The following is a 25,884-nucleotide window of genomic DNA, read 5'->3' on the forward strand; positions in this document are numbered from 1 at the left end:
ACCTCAGATTTCTGCAACATCAACCTTTCATTCTTTCCTTCAGCAAATACCTGAGATCCCACAACAAGTCTTCTGCAGCTAGGTGCAAGGGTTGTGGGAGTGTTGAGGGGGCCTCAGGCCCTGTCCTCAGGAAGCACACACGTAGTCTATTTTGTGTGTATTAGTCTACTTGAGGTGCCGAAACAAAATACCACAGGTCGGATGTCTTAAGCAACAGAAATTTATTTCCAGTGTTCTGAAGGCTGGGAAGTCCAGGATCAAAGTGCTGCCAAGGTGGGTTTCATTCTGAGGCATCTTCTCTTGGTTTGTAGGCACCCACCATCTTGCTGTGTGCTTACATCTCAAATGATTTCTCTGTGGACTTATGAAACAGGAACAAGAGCAGGAGAGGGTTGGTAGGGGAAAGAGAGAGAGAATGCACAAGCTCTCTATAGGAGCTCTAATCCCATCAGACAATTCCACCCTCATGACCTCATCTAACCCAAATTACTTCCTGAAAGCCTCATCTCCAAATGCCATCACATTGAGGGTTAGGGTTTTGACATGAATTTTGGAGACACACAGGCATTTAGTCCACTGTTGTCCAAGGTGGCTGCTCTGGCTCTGGTCATCATGTCACATTTCAGCCAGCAGTAAGAGAAAAGGGGGGAGAGAATGAATGTCCCTTCACTTTAAACATACTCTCCAGAAGTTGCACACCCCACTTCTACTTACATCCCCAAGTTACTTCCACTTATATCCCCAAGTTACAATACAGATTGGAGCTTGTGTACATGCCTACACCGAGGTGCAAGGCAGGCTGGGGAATGTGGGCTTTATTCTTATGGCCATGTGCTCAGATGAAGTTGTGGTTTCTGTTCCTACAGACATTAGGAGAGAATGCATGTTAGGGGAGCACTAGCAGTTTCAGCCACACCTGCACGATTTGCTCTCCTTGACAGGTCACTGCTCTTCTCTTCCATATGTCTCTCAAGTTCATTTTTAAAAACCAAGCTTATATTCTGCCTTCTCCATGAAATATCCTTGATTTAAACCCCAATTGAATCAGTAACTCTCTTTTTTTTACTTTCAAATCAACTACATTGATGTATAATTTTTTACAATAAAATACACCCAGTTTTAAGTGTACTTAAAAATTCAATTGTTAAGTGAAAGAACATGACACAAGAGTACACACTCTATGATTCTAAGAGAATAACAAAAATTCTCAAAATTCAGTGCATTTTGAGAAGTGCTTGTAACCATCACCAAAATGACGATCCTCAACCAGTCAATCCTAAAGGAAATCAGTCCTGAATATTTATTGGAAGGACTGATGCTGAAGCTGAAGCTCCAATACTTTGGCCACCTGATGCAAAGAACTGACACATTGGAAAAGACCCTGATGCTGGAAAAGATTGAAGGCGGGAGGAGAGGGGGACCACAGAGGATGAGATGGTTGGATGGCATCACTGGCTCAATGGACATGAGTTTAAGCAAGCTCCAGGAGTTGGTGATGGACAGGGAAGCCTGGCGTGCTGCAATCCATGGGGTCACAAAGAGCTGGACTCGACTGAGCGACTAAACTGAAATGAACTGAAAATCACGATACAGAATGTTTTGTCCTCTGAAAGTTCTCTCATGCCCCTCTGCAGTTGATCCTTCTTCAACTTCTGGCCCAGACAATCAAGTTTGAACCTTCTACAATCTCTTATAAATAGAACCACAGAGTGTGAAGTCTTGTGTCATGTTCTTTCACTTAACATTGTTTTTAAGGTTCATCCATATTGTTGTATGTATAGTCGTTTGCACTTCTTTATTGTTGAGTATATTCCATTGTATGACTATTCCATAGTTGGTTTTTTCCATTCACCAACTGATGAATATTTGGGTTGTTTCCAATTTGGGGATATTATAAATAATGCTATTTTGCATATCATGTACAAGTTTTTGTGTAGATGTGTGTACCCAGGAGTGGAACTGTTGGGTCATGTATTAAGTGTGTGGTTAACTTTGTAAGGAGCTGCCAAACTGTTTTTTTCAAAGTGAATGTACCCTTTTTCATCCCCACCAGCAGTGTCTGAGACTTGCATTTGTTCCCCATCCTCGTCTTTCTCTTTGGTTCTACTCTGGGAAACTTCCTCAGGTTTATCATCCAACTCTTCTGTAGGGCTTTTATTTCTTCTGTCAGACTATGTATTAATTTCCAAGAGGTGTTTTGCTTTGTGAATGTTCTTTTGTGAGCATCCTGTTCTTATCTCATGGGTGCAACATTTCCTTTTGTCTCTCTGAGGATATGATTATTTTTTTGTAGTTTCCTCCTTCCTGTGTCCTCTAAACATACTTTTCCTGTTCATTTGAGTGTATGTATGTCTATTGCACATATGAGTTTTCCCTAAAATGTTTAGGGACCCTTGGCTGTATGCGTGTTAAATAGGGGCCAGGAAAGAAGGTGGTTGGGGCTCCGATGTGGTGAGTGGGTTTTTTTGGCTGATACCTCACTGCAGGGTGAAGCAACAGAGAACTCTAGATAAAGGTCTTTGCCTTCTGTGGCTGCTCAGCGTCTGCTGAGATGTTTCCATTCTCCTCTCTGAGAATGAACTCCAGGCTTCTGTTTGCTGAGAACCAGGTAGGCAGAAGAGCTAGGGGACAAAGTGGGGCAGTCCCAAACCCCCATGCTCTCAGGATGTTGTCCCCACCTTTATCAATGGAATGACTATTTTAAGATGACTTCCGATAAATCCTTCAGAGATGCTGCTCTTGCCACCAATTCCAGACCCTGTGAGCTTCTCTGGTATAGACCTGATGCATGTGCTTTCAGCATCTTGGCACAGGTTCTACTTTCCCGGCTTTGCTAATTCATTGTTACACATCTCTCTTTAGCAGAGGCCGAGATTGTTGCTGTTACCTCTCCTCTGTTTTGTCCTTCTAAATTGATATCTTAAAAAAAAAATTATACTGTTGTTTCAGTGGAGTCTCAGGGTAGGGATAGAAACAGAGGCTGATGTATTCATCCAACCCACTCTCCGTAACCATAATCCCTTGCTATTCTAATTGCTTGGAGCCTTCACACCATCGTCTATAAAATGGGGTAAATGATCCCTGTCCTGACAACCACCCAGGAGCCTTTGTAAAGATCAGATGAGTTTTTGTGTAAATATTGGGTCTGCCAAAAAGTTCATTCAGTTTAAAGTAAAAATAAAAGACATTTTTTCATTTTCACCAAGAACTTTATCGAACAACGTATTCACTAACTGAATGAACTTTTTGCCCAACCCAGTATTTACTGGTCACCTACCAGGGTTCTAAGTGATGCTGAACTGAGGGTAGAGAGGACCTTCTAGAGTTGGGGCTAGAGAATGGATCATCCCAGGCTGAGGGATAATCTAGCCCTACAGTGACACTGCATAACACACACTCACAGACCTCACTGGTAACACTAAGTAATGAAACACTAAGTTTTCATTTAGCCTGGGAGTCTTCAGGGTTTAGCAACTCCAGGTTGGGTCAGCTAAGTGACTGCTGATCTCAAGTAGGACAGCTGACTGTGAACTATCCTAGGAAACCCTTGGCTGGGACAACTGGTCAACTCAGCTCTGCTCTACGTCTTTCCTTTTCAGGGTCTAGTGCTAGCATGTTCTCACAGTGATGGCCAGGCAAGTATTTCTTCAAGCCTCTGCTTATATCACATGGGCTATGATTGGCTAAAGTTAGCCACATGCCTGAGCCCCGAATAAGAGGACAGGGCAGGAAAGCCTACTCAGAGGGCAGAGGGCATGGACACAAGGAGAAGTGAGAAACTAAGGCCAGCAATGCAGCCCTTGTGCCACGAGTGTCCAGGTGTGGTTCTGAAACAGAGCGCCCCTCCCTGCTTCAAGCTTTCTTTCCCTAAACCCAGACTGCTTTACCTAGACCAGGAAGCTGGGGTCCTGCCACTCTGATTTTGCATTCAGCAGAAGGAGTCAGTCTTTTACATACTACTCAGAAGAAAGGCTCTCCATCTCTAAAACAATCAGAAATAATCTCTCCGATAGAAAAATGCACTCCCCAGGCTTGGGCTGGGCTCTAGATCACAAACAGCCGATTTAATCTGCTTAATTATTTGATTCAATCAGAAGTTAGCTTAATTATTTTCTTGCTTCTCACCTCCTTTGAATCCATTCTGGAAACTGATTATGTCTTTAACATCAGCCCAGAGATAAGCATTTCAATTGGGAAATGTAATTAACCAAGGAAAATGAACGTGGGTGCTGCCTTTTGTCAAAGCGCCATTAAAATCCAACTCTGGTCAATACCAACGTGGTATGAAGACAAAGGGCACAGTTTGTTCCTCTCATGACTGGAGAAGAAGGCCCAGCAGGAAGAGGGGAATTAGGCCTCTTGAGGTCTTAGAGGAGGAGGTTCATTTGTTCACTCATGAGACATTTCCAGGCCAATTCTGGGCTGATAAAAGAGATGCAAAGATGAGTTGGCCAAGTCCCTTATCCCGAAAGAGTTCTCCTCGAGGAAAGGACCCACACGTCATTGTGACATACGCAGTGCTGAAAATACAGAGGAAGGAGCCTACTACTGTAGTATCGCAGAGTGGATAGTATCCAACTGGGCCCTGAGGCTTGAGCGGGGGCTGCTCGGATAGAGAAGAGTAGAATTGCCTTCTGGGTGAAGGGCGTAGCAGGTGCAAGGCACAGTGGCGTGAGAGCCCGGGAGCTGTTGCAGAGGCAGCTTAGAGCAAGGCTGCGCAGAGCTGGCTGGAGCATGGGCGTGCCGGGCACCCTCGGGCCACCTCACCTCACCTCACCTTTCGGTGCCCCTCTCCCCTTCCCCGCTCTCCTTCTCCACCCCACCTTGGCTTCCTGCAGGAGTTCTGAAAGGATTCTCCTAGAGCGTTTGCTTGAACAGAAGTTTAAGATGTATAGCCCCGTCTGAAAGCTGGAGGGTGGATTCAGGGCAGCTGAGAACAGCAGACGTGTATTCCAGAGCTGAAGAATAGGCAGGTGGAGATGGGGGCCATTCTGGGCAGAAAGGACAGCCGGGGAGGAGGTTTGGCAGTCCTGTGTGCTGCCCTGAGAGTGACTGGAGCATGAAAGAAGAGGTGGGTAATGAGCTGCCCGGAGGGCAGGGGCTACATCACGGAGGGCCTTTTAGAAGGTAATTGGAAACCAGCTCGTTGGCCTTGGCCTCCGGGATAGGGGACCACAGACACGCACTGCCTGGGCTGTCGCAGCTGCTCAGCCCCTCTCCTGCGAGTCTCGCTATTTCAAAAGCTCCACATGCTCAGCGCAGTGGGCGCTAGTTTGCTGGGATCTCTGCCTGAGACTGAAGGCTGTCTGGCATGCAGTGGGGTGAAGAGGTTACCTGGCCAGGTGGCTCCTGCACCTGGGAGAAGGAGGGAGAACCCCCTGCTGCCAGGACCAAGGAACCGAGGAGCCACCACACCTGTGCCTACCTGGCCCCTATTCACTTTGACCCTCAGCCATCCTTACAAGGAAAACTCAGCCAAGGGAGACCGTGAACTAACAGAAGTTGCCAGGCCCTGCCTCACTCTGAGACACCCACCCAACTGTCTACCAGATCCCACCCTATCCAGTCCGTGCCCACTCGGGTTTTTAACGGAGTGGTGACCAGCATCTGTGCAATTTTGTCTGCTGCTTTTTTGCTTGGTAGGATCTGGTAGCCTCCCTCTTTCGCTGCCTCCCTAGGTGGGACCTTTCTCCCTGGTGAGGCAGCTGGTGTAGGGAGAGAGCACCACTGTAGCCATGAAGGCTGTGGTTACTGCCTGCTTGCTGTGTGACCTTGGACAAGTTGCTTAACCTCTCTGAGCCTCCATAGATCACCTGGAAATGGAGATCATATGACCTCAGCTGGAGAACTGACAAAATGCTTAGTCTAGTACTTGACATGTAGGACCTTCTAAGCAAGTGACTGGTTATTATGGGACATTCACAGGATGCAGCTCGGATTACTGCCTAGTGCGTTAGCTGGGTTACCTTGAGCACCAGTCGCTGAATCTGTGAGCTTCAGTTTCCTCCTCAGTGGAATAGGGTAATGGTATTCCTCAGAGAGGATATAAGGCCCAGACAGATTCATTCTTGTGTGAAAAGGCTGTGGAGACGGATGCTTTCTGTCCTTGTTGTTGGCTCTTCTCTGTCTCTCCATAGCGCCGAGCCCAGGGTGTTGATGGTCTTTACTCTATCAGGTGATCTGAGAGCTCTTTACATGCCTTCCACTAGCGCTGGCCAGTGCGCATTGAGCAAAGGTGAGGGCACAGAAGGTGGAAAAGGTCAATGTCTGCACCCACCCACCTGAGCACAGGGCCACCGGGGCCATGTGTACAAGATGAGGTGGCCCTGCCCCAATTTCGGGCTCCAGAGGCTAGGGGTGGGGCATTCTCCATCCCTACTTCCAATCTATGGGAGAGGAAACCCTGTCCGCAAAAGGACATGTAATGACTGCTGCTAAGTCACTTCAGTCGTGTCCGACTCTGTGTGACCCCATAGACGGAAGCCCACCAGGCTCCCCCGCCCCTGGGATTCTCCAGGCAAGAACACTGGAGTGGGTTGCCATTTCCTTCTCCAATGTGTGAAAGTGAAAAGTGAAAGTGAAGTTGCTCAGTCGTGTCCGACCGTTAGCGACCCCACGGACTGCAGCCTAGGGCTCCTCCAACCATGGGGTTTTCCAGGCAAGAGTACTGGAGTGGCTTGCCATTGCCTTCTCTGTGTAATGACTGGGATCCTGTTAAAGTTGTCTTTGGCCAGATCCAGCTCAGCACGTCACAGACCACTCAGGCCTTCCTCCTGTCTCCTCTGCGGGTCTCAGCCTCAGTCCTAGGCTGGGAGTGCAGGACGGCTTAATGGCAGGGTGGAGCATGAGCCTCGGCCAGCGGCTCGGGCTTCCGTCCCAAGCCCCTGCTCCTTGCAAGCTGGCTGGCGGAATGCTCAACTGAACAAGGCTCTTCGATCTCCCAAGATAGCAAGCATGTGCCCTGAGCACAGAGCCTGCCAGGAGGACCTCAGAAAAGGATGCGGGGCTGTGCAGAGACATGACAGGGTTTTGATAACAGTGTCTACCTGACATGTCTGAAAAATCAGACGTGCCTCTTTCTGGCAGGGCATGCAATTTCCTGCTAATGAGTTGTGAGAGGCTGGAACAAGTTATCATCAGGGAGGCTGGGCTGACTGCTTCCCAGGGGAGCAGAAGCCAAGAGACAGAAGCCAGGCCCCAGCCCCCTCCCTCAGCCATTTGGGGAACATCTCTGCCAAGGGGCAGAACTAAAGCCTGGAGTGAGGGTCTCCAGTCCAGGTCAGGATCTGCTGCTAGATCTGGACCCCTTGCCCAGAGCATCTCCAAGCCCTTAGCTGCACTTCCCTGCAGGCTCTCAGAGAGATTTGAAGCCACAACACCAGCAATGCTTTCCCTCACATCACGACAATCGCATTAGAGAAACTGAGGCTCAGAGAGGCAAAATAACATGCCCACGGTCATGCTGTGTAATGGGTGTATTTATTTAAGGTAATGCGAGATGTTGTAACAGATAAACCCAGAGATCATTTATGGATTGGGAGCAGACGTTTATTTCTTGCTTGTGTAAGGTCAAATTAATGGCAGGAGGAGGGAGCCCCACCCATCACGGTCCCTCAGGGACAGGGTAACAGAGGCTCCGTCATCTTCAGATTGTGACTCTCAAGGTCACCTCAGCCTCAGAGGATCCCACAGCGGGTTTCATGGACCAGGGCTCAGTCTGTGTGTAACTTACACCCTATGCCACCAGCCAGAACCAGGTCAGAAGGCCCCTCCTAAATGTAAGGGAGGTGGGAAGCACGGTTCCTGACTGGATGGTGGCTCCCCTCCAGCAGCTCTGCCCTGAGCGGGGAGCATGACCACTACTGGGGTGTTTTTCTAACACAAAGGCCTGGATTGAGTTTGATGGGAGCTGGTCCCTGAGAATTCAACAAGCAACCAACATGCACTAAGACCTGGAAGAAGACGCAGGATGTCCCTGACCCTCTGAGGTCGCAAACACCGCCCCCGCCTTCAATACAGTCCGAATGCCTCAGCCTGGCGGTCACTGACCTTCACAGGAGGACTCCCTTGCAGCACTCCCTCCCTCGTCCTGCTCCCCGCACGCCCTGTGCACCTCCCTGGCCAACCTCTCACCTCAGGGCCTTTGCATGTGCTGTGCCCTCTGCCTGAACATCCTTCCTCCACCCCTCCTCCCTGCAGACTCCCGCTTATCCTTCCTGAGCCCAATCAGAGGCCACCTGGGAGGCTTCCTTCCGCAGAGGTAGCTGCTTTGCCAGCATTGACCGAGAGCTCAGTGTGTACCAGGCGCCATGTGAAAGGATTTATAGGAATGAGCTCAGTCATAACCTCCTGAGCCTATGAGCTGGCTATCCCTTTTTATAGATGAGGAACCCGAGACTGAGAGATTCAGAACCTGCGTGAGGTCACGGAGTGGGTGGCAAAGACGAATTCCAAACCCAGGTCTGTATGCTCACAGCTGAGACTTAACCACTGGGTCAACTTCCGCCTGTTATTAGCCCCTGTCACAATGCATCACAATTATTTGCTTACTTAATAGTTTGCTCTGAACTTGCTGTCTTTCTGAGAAAGCAGCTGCAGACTCCCCAAGGGCAGAGGTCACGGCTGATCCATCCTGGATTCTCCCTCACTGTTGCCATCATGCTGAGGTCTGGGTGGCAATTTTCTCTCAAATAAATCCCTCATCCTCTGAGAAATAGAACCAGAAATTCTTCAGATTATCATCTGTCATAATCCCCTGCCTGCTTGCCTGTCAGTTTTTGAAAGTTAACCTGAAACCATTTGAAAATGATCTGAGAGTCACAGCCCAGCCTTCTCCATGCATGATTAAGTACGATGGCTTTTTAATGATTTGAGCTGTGCCTTCCGTGGATTGACAAAAATGGATTACCATATATTTCTGAACACTGTGCCACTGAAATCAGATTTTTTTTTTTTCATTTTCTCACTCATCCTCGCAAACCTTTGCTGAGAATGACAAATACTTGGGCTTTAATTGTTTAGTTGCATGAGGGTGGCGCCTGAGAATTCCGAGAACTGCTCTCTCTGGGAAAGCCTTGAAAGACTCCCGGGTTCGATCTTTGGGAAATTGAACTGTGTGTTTTCTCTGAAGCAGAGGGAGTTGTCTTCTGGGCCAGGGCACGTCTGCTGCATTTGTTTATTGCCTTGGGCTCCAGATCTAAAACAGAAGCAGTTCTCACCCAGGAAGCGTGCTCAGGGCTGTCGCACCAGGAATGGGCAGTGGGCACACATGGGCAGGTGGGTAAGGGGCTCTCCCTGTTCAGTTCACACAGACCCTTCCCCTCCTGCTCCCTGTTTCTGCCGGACTCTGTGCCGCATCCAAGCCACCCACATCTTCAAGGGGGCTGTTACCAGTCCCTTCTGACAAATGCAGACTCGTGGCTCAGAGACGTTAAGGAACTGGTTGTGGTCACATAGCTGGTAATACACAGAGCCAAGGCTCAAACATTTTGACTTGAAGCCTATGCTTTTTCCATTATCACTGCTGCCTATTAAAAGAAGTCAAATGAAATCAAGTGAAAGGTGACTCAGAGGCACCTGCTGCAGCTGATTTTCTTATCTAAAGGGAAAAAACAACTTTCCCTGTCCACCTATTAGTGCATTCTCTCTAATAATGTGCAGTACCTGACATTGTCCCCATTTCACAGATGAGGATGTTGAGGCTTATGTGGGTAAACCAGCTAACCAGAGATCACACAGCTAGAAATAGTAAGGTAGGATTTGTTTCTACATCCCCCTGACTCTAATAAATTCCTCACCTCATCCTTTGTAGGAAATAAAAATCTGCCCAGAGGATCCCCCATCTCAGTTAGGTTTTCAACCCAGATAGGTCTGCCAGTGGGAAACCTGTGCTACTTTCTGTGTAAAATGCATGCAAATGTCCATTTAGTAAAGGGGAGGGGTTGGGGTAGCTTCTAGCAGATTCTGAAAGGGGTCTATGGATTAAGGAAAGGGAAGGTCTCAGGTATCTGTGGAGGAGGGGGAACCAGCCCCCTCCTCTTCCCTGGATGCTGAGGGCGAATCAGGAGAGGCCATCGTGGACCTGATGGGAAGAGAGCCAGCTGGTCTGGCCTCTGCTCGTGCCTGCTGGGCTCCTCCTCAGTTCTCTCTCCAGGTTAATTCTGTATATGTTGACTCAGACCCTGCTGAGCACACCTGGCATCAAGTGTGTGAGTGTGTGTGTGTGTGTATGTGTTATTCGCTCAGTCATGTCCAACTCTTTGCGACCCCATGGACTGTATGTAGCCTCTGTCCATAGAATTCTCCAGGCAAGAATACTGGAGTGGGTTGCCATTTCCTTCTCCAGGGGATCTTCCCGACCCAGGGATTGAAACCAGGTCTCCTGCATTGCAGGCAGATTCTTTACCATCTGAGCCACCAGGGAAGCCATCGTAGATGGTCTCAAGATGAATATGGCAGGATCTCTGCCTTCCAGGCTCCTGCTTGTTAGAGAGACAGACCAACAGGAACACTCCTAGAGTTGGCCTGGCCAGGTGATTGGCAGTGGGACTCAGAATGGTGCAGGGAGAAAGCAGCACTCCCTCGAGGAGATCTGGGAAGGCTTTGTGGAGGCTTGTCTGAGCATCAAGGCAGGACTCCTGCTGGAAGGTACCAGCTGCTTTCACACAGGCACTGCTCCCGCCCACAGATGGCAGGTGCTGCCAAGCCCTGAGGAGATGACCTGGGGGTCTAGTGGCTGTGGGCACCTCCCTGGAACCCTCCCAGGCCCTCTGAACCTGGCCAAGTTTCCAGAAACTGCACAGAAGCAAGATGACCCAGCAATGAAATGGGGAGTCTCTGAGGCAGGCAGAGAGTTGAATCCTGGCTCCCCATTCATCAACCTTGGGAACCTTCCATGACCTGTCTCAGCCTCAGTTTCCCCACTTGATAAAAAGCGACACAATTGCACCCTCCTCAGAGGGTTGCTGAGAGGCTGTTTAAAAAGTGCCCCCATTTGCCTCCACACAGGTTCAGTCGAGGCTGGCTATGGACCGGAAGCGGTATGATCCCTGACCCTCAGGGTGGTTCTGCAGGGTGGAGGTATGGTTGCTCCATTGTACAGATGAGGAAACTGAGGCAGCTAGTGAGTGGGGCTCCAGGGCTTGGACCGTTCCGTGCAGCTCGGCCGTCCCAGCGACTGGAGGGGCCTTCGGCTGGGGCACAGCTCTGTACCAGGCTCTCCCAGCACTGCCTCTGCCATCTCTTTATGCTTCTTAGGATGAATAGGGCCTCTTTGATTTCCTTGCTTTTCCCCTTTCCAGGAGTCATCACTCATCTTGTTATCACAGCCTTGCATCTGTGCCTCTTGGCTCTGGCCTGCAGGCTGTGTTTGCCATGATCAATGTATAGCTCTGTGTGGCCACCATGTATATACAAGATGACACTGTGACCTTGCGTCCATGGACCTGGGAGGCCCTGGCGCTTTCAGAGGGCAGCTGGAGGCTCCCCTCAACGGGGCTGAAGTGAGGTGACTGGCTGATGTTGCCCTGTGCTCTTGGTTAATTCTCCTTACCCTGGACTGGTAAATAGCCTCCCACCAGCTGTCTCCGGCTGCCTTCAGGGGTCTCGAAGCACAGGCCCAGGTGATCCCTGCCTCCCTCCTACTCATCCTAAGTGACTAGGGCCACTCCCCAGCCAAGATGGGCAGCTTCCAGGGATTATTCTACCTGGGGTCCCCACTGGGTCCCCCTCCAGGACACTCTTCACACAGCCGCTGTGTGTCGCTTTAAAACACCAGGCAGCTGGGGTCCTAAGCCATCCACACGAGGCTTCCTGAGCCCCCGAGGCCCTGTGTGGGTGGCCCACCACCCCTCACCACCCACTATGTTCCCTCTTTCTCACCAGCCCACGCCTCCTCTCTACTGCACAAGCAGGCTAAGACTTCCCCGCTCCGTTCTGTTTGCCGTGTAGCGGCCTGGCCTGCCCCGACGCCCTCTTCCCTCCGGTGCTTCCTTCAGGCCTCAACTCAAAGGCTCGGCCATGCCCGTTCTCTTTCCCTCTGCCGCACACAGTCCTTCGTAACCCAGTGCCATCGTGATACCTGGCTGGTGTCTTTCTCCCGCTCCAGACCCGCAGCTCCTTGAGGGTGGGGACCGGGACTGTCCGCTCCCCGCTGTGCTCAGCCCCCGGCGCAGCCTGACTCCACAGTGTGTTCTCGGGTAAATGAATAAACCTGGGGCAAGTGACTTAATTCTTGAAGTTTCCATCTTTACCTGTAAAAGAGGGACAATGATAAGCGTTTTCACAAGGCTTAAAAAAGATGTGTGTAAACATGTAAGCCTGTGCCCGGCACGGACTGCTGTCTACAGCTGTTCTTGTTAACCTCTGCGGTGGGCATTTAGGAGAATCCCACATTCCACAAGCGAACTTCGGTTGGGTGTCCGCCCTGGGCCAGGATTTCAGAGATTCGTGGACTCGGTCTCTGCCCTCCCCCTCCAACCCTCCACACCTGCCACCATGTTAGGAACAGCCTCTGGTAGGGGCCCTGGCTCTCCAGAGTCTTCGTCATCCAGGTGGGAGGCAGTGGGTGGAAGGCATCATTCAGTAGTTCTCAGTGACAACTTTATTCTCCAGGGCCTGTGACAGCTTCGGTTAACAGGCTTAGATTCTGCCCTGAAGACATTCACTGCCTGGGATGGACTTGAGAAAAGGACACAGATTTCTATAAGGAAAGTTGAAAAGCAATTCTTTTAATAAACATTCAGAGGAGGATGACCTTAGGTCCAGGTGGGGCAATCAGGGATGTCTTCATGGAGGAAGTAGCATTTTCTCTGGGACTTAAAGTAGACATTGGGTTTGGCCATCTGTGGAGAAAAGGACACAGATTTCTATAAGGAAAGTTGAAAAGCAATTCTTTTAATAAACATTCAGAGGAGGATGACCTTAGGTCCAGGTGGGGCAATCAGGGATGTCTTCATGGAGGAAGACTTCTCTGGGACTTAAAGTAGACATTGGGTTTGGCCATCTGTGGAGACACTTTGGGTTAGAGGAGGCACTTCCAAGCAGACAGAATAAAGGGCTGGAAGGTGAGAAAAGGAGTCTCACTACAGTCATAGAGTCTGTAGTCTAGCTAGGGTATAGAAAACATGCCAAGACTGTTAAGAAATAGGACCGAAAGGGCATTTTATCAGTCATCTATTTTCAAAATAATGCCATGTAAAACATTACTCCACCGTGAGTGGCAGACAACAGTCAGCTTTTATTTTTTGTTCACATGGCTGCAAATAGGCTGGGGTTTGGTTTATCTAGGCTGCTCTCAGCTGGTTCAGGTCTGCTCCATCCATCTGTCATCCTTCATGGACCAGTGACTGTTTGAGACTTGTTTTTCTCCTGGTGAAAGGTGGGCACGCAGGAGGGCAAATCCACCCATGCAAGCTCATTTCAAACCTCTGTGCAAGTCGTGTCCACTAATCCCACTGGCAAGTCTCAGGGCCGAGCCTCAAGTCAGAGCCAATTTTAATTCCCTTCCCACCGTGATGCCAAAAAAGGTTACATGGATAAGACCAAGGCTGATGAGGGACAGTACTAAGCAATCGTCTAATTTGCAGGGGGAAGCCAGACCATGGAGATACTCTGGGTCTGCCCTCAGGAGCTACCCAGACCAGCGGTTGGGTTTAGGGTCTCTTGGGGTGAGCATCAGGACTCCGGCTTCTGCTCTTCTTCCTGTTGAGGCAAGAAGTGTGTTAAAAATGCCAGAGTGCCTGCACAGCTTGGTCCTGCCTTCCTGAGAGCCCGCAGCTCCTGCCTGCTTGGCACATAGGCCGTGCCATCCTTTCCTTCTGGGGCGAGGGTATGCCTTCCTCTGCCAGAACTGAGCCTTATGATAACAGCCCTGTGCACAGAGTACCTGCTCTGTGCTGGGGGTATCAGATTCTCTGGTACTGAGCGCCTACTGAGTGCTCTGGTATTTATCCATCTGAACTGGTCACTCCGTTCTCAAAACGACGCCCCATTGTCCCATTTTTCTCAGCCCCAGGGAGGTCAAGTCAGTTGCCTGTGATCACACAGCTGGGAAAGGATGAAGCTGGGTTAAAACCAAGTCTGTAAAGTCACATGGTCTGAAAAGTCTGGTTACAGCTGTGAGCACCCTGAGTTCCAGTTTCTCCATCTGCCTTTTCTTCTCTCTGAGATATTCTGAGATGAAAGCAGTTCAGAGCTTGTTACACAGCACTGTTGCAGGGAATTGTCTGAATACCAGTTTCCAGGTCAGCCTGCACCCGCAGCTCTTATTTAAAAACAAACAAAACATTAACATTTTTAAACACACCCTGTTTTCCAATGAGGAACCCTGTCCAGCAGGCTGCTTCAGTGAACCGTGTCTGGCCATTCGTCGCAGTAAACATCATCCGGTGGTCAGCCACAACAAGCGTTCTCCAGCCGGCTGTGGCCGCAAAGTGTGGCATGTGTTTGGGAAGGATGCAGGAAGCCATTAGTTCCACCAGGGCCCTGATGTCAGCAGCTGCCCATCATGTCCCTCTGACAGTGCTTTCCTCGGATAACTGGTCACTGCTATGAGCACTGTGTTTTTTCCGAGGCCAAAAGGGCTTGTGAAATGTTTGGAAATCCCTAAGAAAGTGCTGTGGGTATTTCTACCAGCCATTTATTCACGCAGCAGCCATTTGTTCTTGCCTTCTTGGTGCCTGGCCTGAGGATGGATGCTGGGGCTCCTGGGAAGAGTCAGACCCAGCCACTGCCCTCCGGGATTCACAGGCAAAGATGATTCATGGGCAGAGATGATTCACGGGCAAAGATGTCAGATGCAGGGTGGACCGTGCTGTGACAGAGGCGCCTGCTGCAGAGCGAGTCAGGCTTGCAAAGGAGGGGGCAGTCAGCTCTGCTTCGTGGTTCTGGAACATCCTGAGAAAAGACACAGCGCTCGCATCAGCAGACACTGCAGGGTGTTTGGGGAGCTGCTAGTGGTCTGCTCTGGGCAGGGCATCACGTGCAAAGAGAGCAGAAGGGAAGTGAGACTGGAGAGGGTGCCAAGGCCTGGACCACAGGCACCCTGCACACTGTGCCCAGGACTTTGAACTTGGAGAACAGGAGGCTTTGAGGGCTTTTTTAAAGGGCAGTGATACAGTCAGATCCGGTCACCTTTTATTAATCAGCTTCTCGTAAGAACATTCTGTTGGATTCCAAGAATATTTCCTAAAAAATATCTTCAGTCCTTCCGGAGGCATCAAGAAACCTTTTCCTGGAAATACTCAGCCCCTGAACACAACTTTATGTAATCCAGGAACTAATCATTATGGAAAGCTTCAAGGAAAAAATTCCTCCTGGAGGAAAACAAATAACCCAGACCTGATAAAAGTCCTCATCCCTAAAATATTTTATGCAACCAGAAGACCTTAGTTCAGTTCAGTCGCTCAGTCATGTCCGACTCTTTGTAACCCCATGGACTGCAGCACGCCAGGCTTCCCTGTCCATCACCAACTCCCGGAGTTTACTCAAACTCATGTCCATCCAACCACCTCATCTTCTGTTGTCTCCTTCTCCTCCTGCCTTCAATCTTTCCCAGCATCAGGGTCTTTTCAAATGAGACAGTTCTTTGCATCAGGTGGCCAAAGTATTGGAGTGTCAGCTTCAACATCAGTCCTTCCAATGAATATTCAGGACTGATTTCCTTTAGGGTGGACTGGCTGTATCTCCTTGCAGTCCAAGGGACTCTCAAGAGTCTTCTCCAGCACCACAGTTCACAAGCATCAGTTCTTTGCTGCTCAGCTTTCTTTATAGTCCAACTCTCACATCCATACATGACTACTGGAAAAGCAATAACTTTGATTAGACAGACCTTTGTCAGAAAAGTAATGTCTCTGCTTTTTAATATGCTGTCTAGGTTGGTCATAGCTTTTCTTCCAAGGAGCAAGTGTCTTTTAATTTCATGTCTGAAGTCACCATCTGCAGTGATTTTGGAGCCCAGGAAAATAAAGTCTGTCACTGTTTCCATTGTTTCTCCATCTATTTGCCATGGAGTGATGGGACCAGATACCATGATCTTAGTTTTTTGAATGTTGAGTTTTAAGCCAGCTTTTTCACTCTCCTTTTTCACTCTTTCACAGAAGACCTCAGGTCGTTTTAAACAATGTACTTTGGGGTAGTGGGGATATCGCTTTAATTCATCCTCATAGAAACCCATGTGGCAGAACATTCCAGCTGCTACTGCTGCATAGCAAATTACTCCAAAACTTACTGGCTTAAAACAATGATTTTATTATGCTCACAGATCCAGTGGGCTAAGAATTCAGAAAGGGCGCAATGGGGACAGCTTATCTCCCTGCCATAGGCCTTAGGATATACGGCCGTTAACCTGGGAAAGCTTGAAGGCCGAAGGTGACTTGATAACTGGAACCTTCTGGAAGCTTTTTCGTTCCCATGTCTGGAATGGATGCAGACGGTGACTGGAACCTCAGATGGGCTGTCTGTCAGAGAGCATACGTATGGCTTCGCCACATGTTCTCTCCTTGTGGACTTTCTTGGGCTTCCTTGCAATATGGCGGCTGATCCCAAGAGCCAGCATTCCAAGAGACAGGAAGTAGAAACTGCCTGTTTCTTAAAGTCTGGGCCTGAAAACCAGCACATCATCCATTTTGCTTTCTTCTGTTGTTCCAAGTAGTCACAAAGTTGCAGCCGGGTTCAAGGAGAGGAGCTGTGGGCAGAGGTTCTCTTGTGGGGTAGGACGTCCTGTGGCATCCATCTTTGGGAACTCAACCTGCCTCACAGCCACATTGGTTTCTTTGGAAGCTGAGAAAGACATTTGTGTTGTTGCTTTACAGATTAAGAAAAGTCTCTGGATTGTGTCATCAAATTAAATGCAACCATTAGTATTTGGCTCTGGGGATATTGCAGTAATAGGCTACACCTTGGGTAATTTTTTTTCTATCTAAATGTTCTTTCTGGAGCTTATGTTGCCCCAGCCTGACCCATTTCTCTTTGCTAATATAATGTCACATAGAAACCTCATCATCATTAATATGGCAGAGTTAGAAGAGGCAATACAAACCACAGTCCAGCAGGGCAGGGTGGTTCATGGCCAGGCAGCCCCCAGGGGAGGAAGACGTGGGGTCCCAGGGTCCATTCCCTTGTAGAGCCTGACATGTGAGACAGATAGCTCTGTGTAGTGCAGTGGTATGGACCCGCTCAACCACTCTGGCCAATCTGGCCACAGCCTGCTGAGAGGGTCTCCTTTGTTGATTGGCGCCAGCTCCTAGAGCACAGAGTTAAGCTGCCCTGGACGTTGTCACTGAAGATGCCCACGTGATAGGTTCAGTCTGTTCAACCCACACATTTACCTTTAATGCCTCTGGGTGCCAGACTGTAGCCAAGCACGGAAACATATGAATGAGCGACAGCCCCTTCAAAGCCTTCCCTGCCCCAGGAAGGGGCCCCATTATTCCTAAATACCCATCAGGCACCTGTGATGGGCAGGAAGTGCTCTAGGCAGTGGAGGACTGCAGTGCACAAAACAGAGCCTCCCCTCCAGCAGTTTACGCTCTGTTGGGGAAGACAGTAAACAGGGAAGCAGACCCGTGTGTACATTGCCAGGGATAAAGTTGCTGAAGATAAAGAGAGAGAGGGGAGAGCTATCACAAGCACTGAGGCCAAGGCTCTAGGGCTTGGAGGGCTCTGGGAGCAACTAGCAGCTGGCATGAAGGTAGGGAGGCCAAGCAGAGAGAGGAAGCCAGGGCAGGATCACAGCCCTCCAGGCAGGAGGGGAGCCCTGGGAGGGTTTTGAGCAGAGGAAAGGCGTGACACAACTTGCATTTCTGAAGGTGGATGGCCAGAGGAGGTGAGGGGTGGGTGGAGGTGGGAGCTCTTACGAAGACAGAGCCACCAACATTTGCTGCAGGATAAGCTGTGGGGGCGAGAGGTGAGGAGTCAAGGGCTTGGGGCCACAGCTCCTGGGAGGAGGGGGTGGGCATTCACCGAGGTGGGAAGACTGTGGGAGGGACAGGTTGGGAGGGAGGGGCAGGATTTGTCTTCAGACAAGCTACCAGGCGAGATGTCTCTAGATCTCCAAGTGGAAGTGTGAGTAAGGCGTGGTTGAATAGTGAGCCTGGGCTGGAGGTCAAGGTCCTGGCTGGATATTTAAATTGGGAGTCATCGGCCTGTGGATGGTGTTTAAGCCGTGAGGCCAGACAGCGTCATGAAGAAGAGGAAGGAGAACAGCCGACAGAGCCCCAGGCTTTCACGGACGATGAGGGAGAACCAGCCAAGGAGACTGGGGAGAAGCAACCGCAGCGTGAGGAGGAGAAGCAGGAGGAAGAGGGCCGTCCTGAAGGCCCAGAGCCAGCGCGAGGCCAGGGAGCCTGTGCCAGAGATGCGCCGGCCGGGTCTCCTCCCTCCTGTCTGCCCACCGCATTGGCCACTGTCTCTCGAGCGTGGAGGCGACCCTGCTGCAGACTGAGCCCTGCTGTGGCAGAGGACAGGGCAGAGAATTGACAGCTCCGTTACGGTGGCGAGAGTGGCGCACTTGTCGTGGAGATGAGCGTGTACGAGCCTAGAGAGTGGGTCCTGAGGGGCTGGTGAGGATGTCTCAGGGCACGTGAGACTTCATGCAGACTGCGAGGGAGGATCACAGTGGCTTCCTGGCCGAGGAGGCCCTGGGCGGGCTCCAGATCCCGCAGGAGAAGCGGGGATGGGGAAGGTGATTCCTGGCAGTTTGCAGAAGTGTCATAGAAGTCAGGGCAGGTGCTGAGGCTGCAGGGAATGGTGGGTGGCATTGCGGTTGGGGGCTCTGGCCTTTGGGGCAACAGGGAAGGGGTGTGAGAGAAGCCATGGGAGCATTTGGCCTCAAGGAGTTCACAGTCTAGTTAGAGCCTCACAGTACAGGGCAGGAATGAAGGGCACCTGAGTGGGAGGCCTGGGAAAGTCCTATGGGAGCTCTCTGGGCAGGAAGAAGAGGTTGGCTGGGTGCAATCAGAGAAGGCTGCCAGTGGGAGGTGACCTTGAAGAAGGTGAAGGCTTTGTGTATGCCCAGATGCACAGAGAAGCTCTCCTGTCAGAGGAGACCACACACGCAAATGTAGGGAGGCCAGAGCATGCAACCTGTGTCCAGGATGCAGAGCTGGATGGGAGTTGATATTAGCCAGATCTTCTGGACTCAGACCTAAAAGGCCTCACCCCCTGTCCCCGGTTGTCACATGGGTGCTGCAAAGCCTTTGCAGGTTCCTGAGCTGGGGAGGGGCACAGTGGATCTGGTTTTAGGAAGACAGGTAAGGTGACAAAGTGCAGGGTGAATCAGAGAGGCCTGGGAGGCAGGCAGACCTTTTTGGAGGCAGGCAGCAGCACAGCCAAGTCAGGGGTGGGAAGCGGCGGACACAGGTGGGACCTGTATGCGCTTTTCCTTTAAGTTGAGGTCAAGACTTTTACAAGCTGTGTCTGGAGCCCCACGGGCTGGTGAGAGACCAGCAAATGCAAGAGCATCACAGGGCCTCAGTGACCCTAGAAGACTCTGTGGAGGGGCTGCCCAGGGCCAGCTGGGGACAGAGAGGGCCACACCTCTGCTTGTAGGAGCAAGCTCACGTGTACCCAACATCGTGCCAGCTCCTTTTCATCCACCGCCCCACTTAACCCTCCCAGCAGCCTTATCAGGTTGGTCCTACTGTATTCCTCATCTTGCAGATGAGAAAAATGAGTCTCAGCAAGATACAGCGACTTGCCCTGTCACACAGCTAGTACATAATGGAGCCAGAATGTGAACTCATGCCTCCCTGGGCCAGGCCAGAATTTCAAGGTGAGCTAAGGGACCCCAGAAATAAGAGCAGTGAACTGATTTGTCAAGCGCTTACTCCATGCCAGACATGTGCAAGTGTATTTAGGCTGGGCAGTATATGGTACCCTGTCCCAGCTCAGGAACCTTCAGTAGCTCCCCAGTACCCCAGCCCAGTGGTTTTTACCTCATTTTACAGATGAGAACTTTGGCACTTAGAGGAGATATGTTGCTGACCCAATCTGGGATTTGAACCCAGAGCTGTGGTTTGTTTTTTTGTTTTTTAACAGACCCCACTGCCTCGCTTCCTGGAGAAGGAAATGGCAACCCACTTTAGTATTCTTGCCTGGAGAATCCCATGGATAGAATGAGCCTGGCAGGCTACAGTCCATGGGGTCGTGAGAGTCAGACACAACTTAGTGACTGAACCACCACCACCACTGCCTCCTGCCCTGGCAGAAAGGGGAGCCAGCGGTGTCCTTTGTGAACAAGAGTTCAGAGCTAGAGCTGGGAGAGTGGGCTGCCGCAGCCCAGGAAACTGCCAAGCCAGCTGCCTGACTCTCTGCGCCCCTCTGGCTCTTTCCCGACAAGTTGTGGGCCTGTTGACTGAACGGTCGGATCTATTTTCCCCTGGGGGAGCCACCCCAGACAGGCCACAGGTGCCGATAGAGTTGACTTCAGTATCACGCCTTCTCTCCTGCCTGGCGGCCGGGCCACCAGGCAACCTCTGGCCTGAAACGAAAAGTTTTGCAATAAGTGACTTGCTGGCTTGTAGCCCAGCAGGGTGGTGGCTGGGGGCAGGGTGAGAGGAAGCTGAGAGCCGGGGCAGAACCCTGCCAACAGATCTCTTAGTGAGCAGCCTCGGGAGTGTTCAGGAGGACAGCTGATCACGAGGCACCCTGGCTGCCCTCCCAGCCCAGCCGAGGTCCCGGGACCTCTGGGCTCAGGGTCAGCCCAGGAGACGGAGGGCCCATGGGGTGAAAACACCCAGCAGCCCAGGGACAGGATCCAGAAATCAGATACTCTGGGCCGCCTCGCCCTTGGCCCTGAAGGACACGCAGCTTGGGCTTCTCTTCTCCTCACTGATCAGAGCAGCCTCCTGGCCCCACCAGGAAGGGGGCTCAGCTAGCAGATATGAAATTGTTTCCCAGCGAACCGAGATGCCGTCATACGGAAAACACATTACATGTGGCCCAGCCTGGGACTCCTCTCCTCTCTTGGCCTAAACTTGAAGGGGATCTCTCTGGGGTCCTCATCTATGAAATCTAGGGGTGAGGCAAGGGGGGGAATCTCAAGAATTCCTCCAGGCCCTTAAGAACTCAGGTTTGAGGCCCTGTGGTTAATGGGAAGGCATCAGAGCCTGGAGCATGGATGCCAGGCCAGTACCCTTGGGTCTGGGCATGTCTCTGTCCGTGGGTGGCCCATCTGTGTCCCAAGGCCCAAGCACATCAGGAGGACCCAGAGTTCCCACGAACTGTGTTCGGCCTTGGACACCTGCCTGGAAGCAGACAGGATAAACCAGGAAAAGATTGACTTTGTTTGGCTTTGAGTATGTTTTCCTGTTAATGCTTAAGTGTGGGAGGAGTTGATATTCTGGAAATTCATTTCAACCCAAATGCCAAAGCCATCCCAGGACACACGTCTCTGGACTGGGAAGCAAGTCGTTTCCTCCCACCCTCACCCCCAACCACTCTGCCAGCCCTCCCCACCTTCTACTTTTCCTTGCAAAACCCTTCCTCCTGGAAATGGCTCTTTAACCTCCAGACTTAACTTTCTGCCAACTTCTTCTGAGTCTACCTCCCATCCTTTTCCAGGGCATGCCTTTTATCTGACCTTGCCCAGCCTAGAGAGGTGGTTAAGTGTTGGAGTTTCATAGGAATTACTCTGCAAAGTCAGCACAAGTGAGCAGTTAGGGAAGCACTCATTAAGGAGATCAGACACTAGCTCTGGATGCAGGAGGGCCCGCAGAGCCGTGCTTCAAACTCAAGTGGGGCTCAGCACCCGTTGGCCAGCTCTGGAGGCCTCTGGGGGAAGGAGTATTCTGCAAGGAGTACACTAAAGGAACATTGCTCCTCTTAAGTTACCCCCTAGTCCCTGAAGGAGATTACTGCTGCCTGTGATGACTGTAATACAGAGTTAGTGGGAGCCTGCTTCCAGGAAGCCCTCCAGGTGGCACCAAGCACTTCTCTTTCTCCCTCCTTTCCTCCATCACCATTATCTACAAGCCACGCTCTCTTGTCCCACATGGGGAGGTCGTCCTCACTGCTTTTCTGTCCGGCTTGTGAGGGTGAAGCTGTACAGCTTTCTCTGCCTTTACTCCCAAGACAGGAGTCTGAGGCCCAGGGGTGGCCATGGACTCTTTAGTTTGTGCTTGTGTTTGGTTTCTTTGCTCAAACTGTCTTTCCTTTTTTTTTTTTTTTTTAGGCATAAATAAATTTCTGGTTATAAAAATAATCCATGAGCTAGAAGCAATCAAAAAGCACCTGTAATCCTCACCCTCAGAGATAACCACTGAATCACTTCCTGCCAGACTTAATTCCGTACCAGCTTGTCCATACTGGCAAACAGTAAAGAAATTATACTCTGCTTTTTTTTTTGCAATTTAATTTTTTTAGCTTATCGGATCCTATGGATATCTCCCCAACTAATCATCTTTCTCAGTGGTGTGAATGTACGCATAGTGTCCTGGTTTCTACATAAGCCACAATTAGTATAACTGATCCCTTATTATTGGACTTGGAGCTCTTTTCCCCCAACTTTTACCCATTATATTTGGGGCTTTCCTGGTGGCTCAGATGGTAAAGAGTCTGTCTTCAAAAAAAAAAAAAAGAATCTGCTTTCAAGTTCTGCCTGCAAGACCTGGGTTCTATCCCTGGGTTGGGAAGATCCCCTGGAGAAGGGAATGGCTACCCCCTACAGTATTCTTGCCTGAAGAATTCCATGGACAGAGGAGCTTGGTGGGCTACAATGGGGTCACAAATAGTCAGAGACGATTGAGCCACTAACACTTTCACTTTTCACTCATTATATGTTACTGCAGTAAATACCTTCCTGGGTAAATAGTTATGAACATCTTTTTTCTTAGCATAAAGTAAAGAATGGAATTGAAGAGGCAGAGCGCTAGCACATTTTTTAAGATTTTGTAGACCAAATGCCAGTTCACCCACCCCTCCCCTCGCCTCCAGCATCACAGGAAAGTGGTCGGTGCCCTCCTGGTGCTGATAGTTGACTTGCTGGCCGATGCAACGGTGAACCAAGGTCTGGGAAGCGGCTCAGCCCTTGAACTTGTCTCCCCGACCCACCACCCGCTCTTTGCTGCCCTGAGGAGGAAGCAAAGGGAGGACTCTGGGTCCCAGATGTACCTTTAAAGGCTGGTGACCCTGGAGTCTCCCTGAGTTGTGCCTGGGAGCCTGCCCAGGTGTTTAGAGGGGGCCTGGCGAAAGGTGGCTTATGGTTGGGGCGGGAAGGATGAGAACGACCCTGGGTCACGCCCTGCCTCCTCTGCGCCTGCAGGAGGCCTCAGCGGGGCCACGGTCATCGACTCCCTTGACACCCTCTACCTCATGGAGCTGAAGGAGGAGTTCCAGGAGGCCAAGGCCTGGGTCGAAGAGAGCTTCCACCTGAATGTGGTGAGTCCGAGGCCTCCTGGGGTATTAGGGCTGGAAGGGGCCCGAGAGGTCAGCCACCAGCTTCCCTCCCATCTCCGAGACCCAGGCTGCCCAGCAGGGCATTATCAGAGCCAGGGCTCCCAACGCTCTGTGCTAAGTGCCCTCCCCTGTGACCAGCCTTAAGGTAGGGGATGTCCCACCAGCCCATGAATATCTACCAGCCTGAACTCCATGCACGTTGCTCCCACCCAGGAAGCTCCTTCTGCCCTAAGTCTGTCAGACAGAACAGCTGCAACAGGGGAAGCGACTCTGGGAAGGGAGAAGTGGCTATCTGCTTGGAGCTGCCCTGAGCCGGTGCTCCCATCTATGTGCCCCTGCACTGCCCTCTTGAGACAGGTGAGGGGGCATGAAGGCCATCTGGTGTGAGGCCCATGGCCAGGTCTGGGACCCTCTTGGTCTCCAGCTTTTGCAGGCAACCCTGCTCAGGACCTCAAGGACCAGGCCTTGGGGAGGGAACGCTCATGTGTGTGGATGGTACAAAAGCCTTAGATACCAGACGCCTGCCTCTCCCAGCGATCTCCCAGCCTGGACTAAAGTGACAGATCCATCCTGGCAGTCCCAGCTCCCCGCAGGGAGAAGCCGTTTAGGTGGTCTTGGGGAGCAGGACGTGGAGGCAGATGGTGGGGTCATGTCAAAGCCCACTGTCAGGCTCCAGCTGGGGCTCCATGAGTGACAGGTCCTGCTGTGAACTGGGATGGCTCCTGTAACTCCTGGCAGAGTGGACGCCTCTGCTCCTAGAGGGGACCGTGTCACCGTGGAGCAAGGCAGAGAGACAGAGTGGAAAAGGTCTGGGAGAGCAACGCTACAGGGGAGCCTCCAGCTTGGCCCGCAGGCTGGAAAACAGTCATGTGGCCTTCCTGGACCTGTTTCCCACCTGAAAGACGGGGTGATGCTGGTGCCTGATTCACAGACTTGTAGGGATGGATGACCACGGAAGGTTGTAAAAAGCATTTTATAACACACTGTGAAGTCCAGTGCGGATAAAGTGATGCCATCATCCCTGTGATGATTTCGAAACTTGTTATGACTTCTGCCCAGTCTGCGTGAGGTGAGAAAGTGCAGAATCCTGCCATTTCCTATGGGAGCAGAGGCAGGAGAAGGTGGGAGTGGCTCCAGAGCCCATCTGGACCCCTGAGCAGATGTTGGGAAGAGAGTGGGCCTCAGGCAGCTGCCCAAGGGGCCGGGTGGTAGCAGGGCTGGGGAGCCTAGGGACATGCAGGCAGCCCAGGGACAGTTAGGGAGTGTCCCTGGAAGAAAGCCAGGTGGGGGCTCTTCACCTCTCTGAGTCTGGGCTGTCTCATCTGAAAGGTGGGAGTGATGACTTCAGCAAGGACTGGAAGGCAAAAGAGAGGAGCAGCTATGCATGGGCTCTGTTAGTGGAAAAGCTCTCCCAGATAAAAGGATGGCCGTCATTGTCATCAGTAACAAAGACTGCAGTGTGGGAAGTGTGCAAAGAGAACCCTCAGGAGCAAGGGGGGTTAACAGCAGGTACCTTTTTGGAGCCACACCCAGCCCTGGACAGGCACTGGGCAGGCCTCTCCCCTGCCCCAGTCAGCATCTCCTATCCACCCGCTCAGGAAGAAGAAACTCGGAGTGGGAAAGGCTGAATATCTTGCCCAAAGTCCGAAAGCCAAGTGAGTGACTCAGGTGGGATATTAAGCCAGATCTGGTCCTTAGCGCGATGCTCCAATACCCCTGCTTTGCTGTCCAGGCTTCAGAAAGAAAACAACAACGTTGAAGGCGAGTGTGGGTGTACCCTGAGGGCTACAGAGCGGAAGCTAAGAAAGTGCTGATTGCCTGTCAGGATCTGCCTGGCAGCCCTCCTTTTGCCCCAGAACCTCCTCTGGGAACCTTCTACTTGCCCTGTCACCCCAAAGAAGAACCACACCAGCCTCCTGCAAAGCCAAGGGGGGCTCCCTCGGAGAGGGGACGGGGCCAGACTGGGAGAGGATTTGCCGGTCCTTGGGTTAAGTTTCAGCCGGCAGCTCCCCCTACGCGATCTCGAGCTCCTTGGAGAGCAGCCAGGCATAACTTTGCTCCGATGGCCTCTGGCAAGGGCCAGGGAAGGAAGCCAAGCCCAGTGTTTATTTGGAACTCTGTAAATGTGCGGTAGCTGCCGCCGGGCAGGTGCTGATCCCTCTCGCCTTTTGCTCTGAAAACCCCCACCGCGGGGAGCCCGGCCCGCTGGGCAAGGGCTTGGAGCCTGGCCCAGGTGTGGCCAGGCCAGTGGAGCAGAGGCGGTGGGTGGCAGGTGTGACCTGTCTCAAGGGCCCAGCGGCCCCAGGGAGCCCTGTGGGGATCTCACGAATGTCCCCTCTGCCCTCCCCATCTTTCTGCCCTGCAGAGCGGAGAGGCGTCCTTGTTCGAAGTGAACATCCGGTACATCGGAGGACTCCTCTCAGCCTTCTACCTGACGGGAGAAGAGGTGAGTTGGCCTCTTGAGGCCCCTGGGTCATCCTGGCTGCTAAG

The 25,884-nt window shown here is 51.4% G+C and overlaps 1 protein-coding gene across 2 annotated transcripts in view; it reads left to right on the forward strand.

Moving 5' to 3' along the window:
- Window positions 1-25,884, forward strand: part of MAN1C1 (mannosidase alpha class 1C member 1) — a 155,652-nt gene that overhangs the window by 97,547 nt on the left and 32,221 nt on the right. For both annotated transcript variants that reach the window (XM_088843616.1, XM_055398634.2), the window contains exons 3-4: window positions 23,261-23,376; window positions 25,760-25,840. In XM_088843616.1, coding sequence (XP_088699742.1) covers window positions 23,261-23,376; window positions 25,760-25,840 — 197 coding nt within the window. The remainder of the gene's footprint in view (window positions 1-23,260; window positions 23,377-25,759; window positions 25,841-25,884) is intronic.

This window comes from Moschus berezovskii, chromosome 2 (genome assembly GCF_049115385.1).
Source record: "Moschus berezovskii isolate FMDL1 chromosome 2, NW_MosBer_1.0, whole genome shotgun sequence".
Taxonomy (NCBI): domain Eukaryota; kingdom Metazoa; phylum Chordata; class Mammalia; order Artiodactyla; family Moschidae; genus Moschus; species Moschus berezovskii.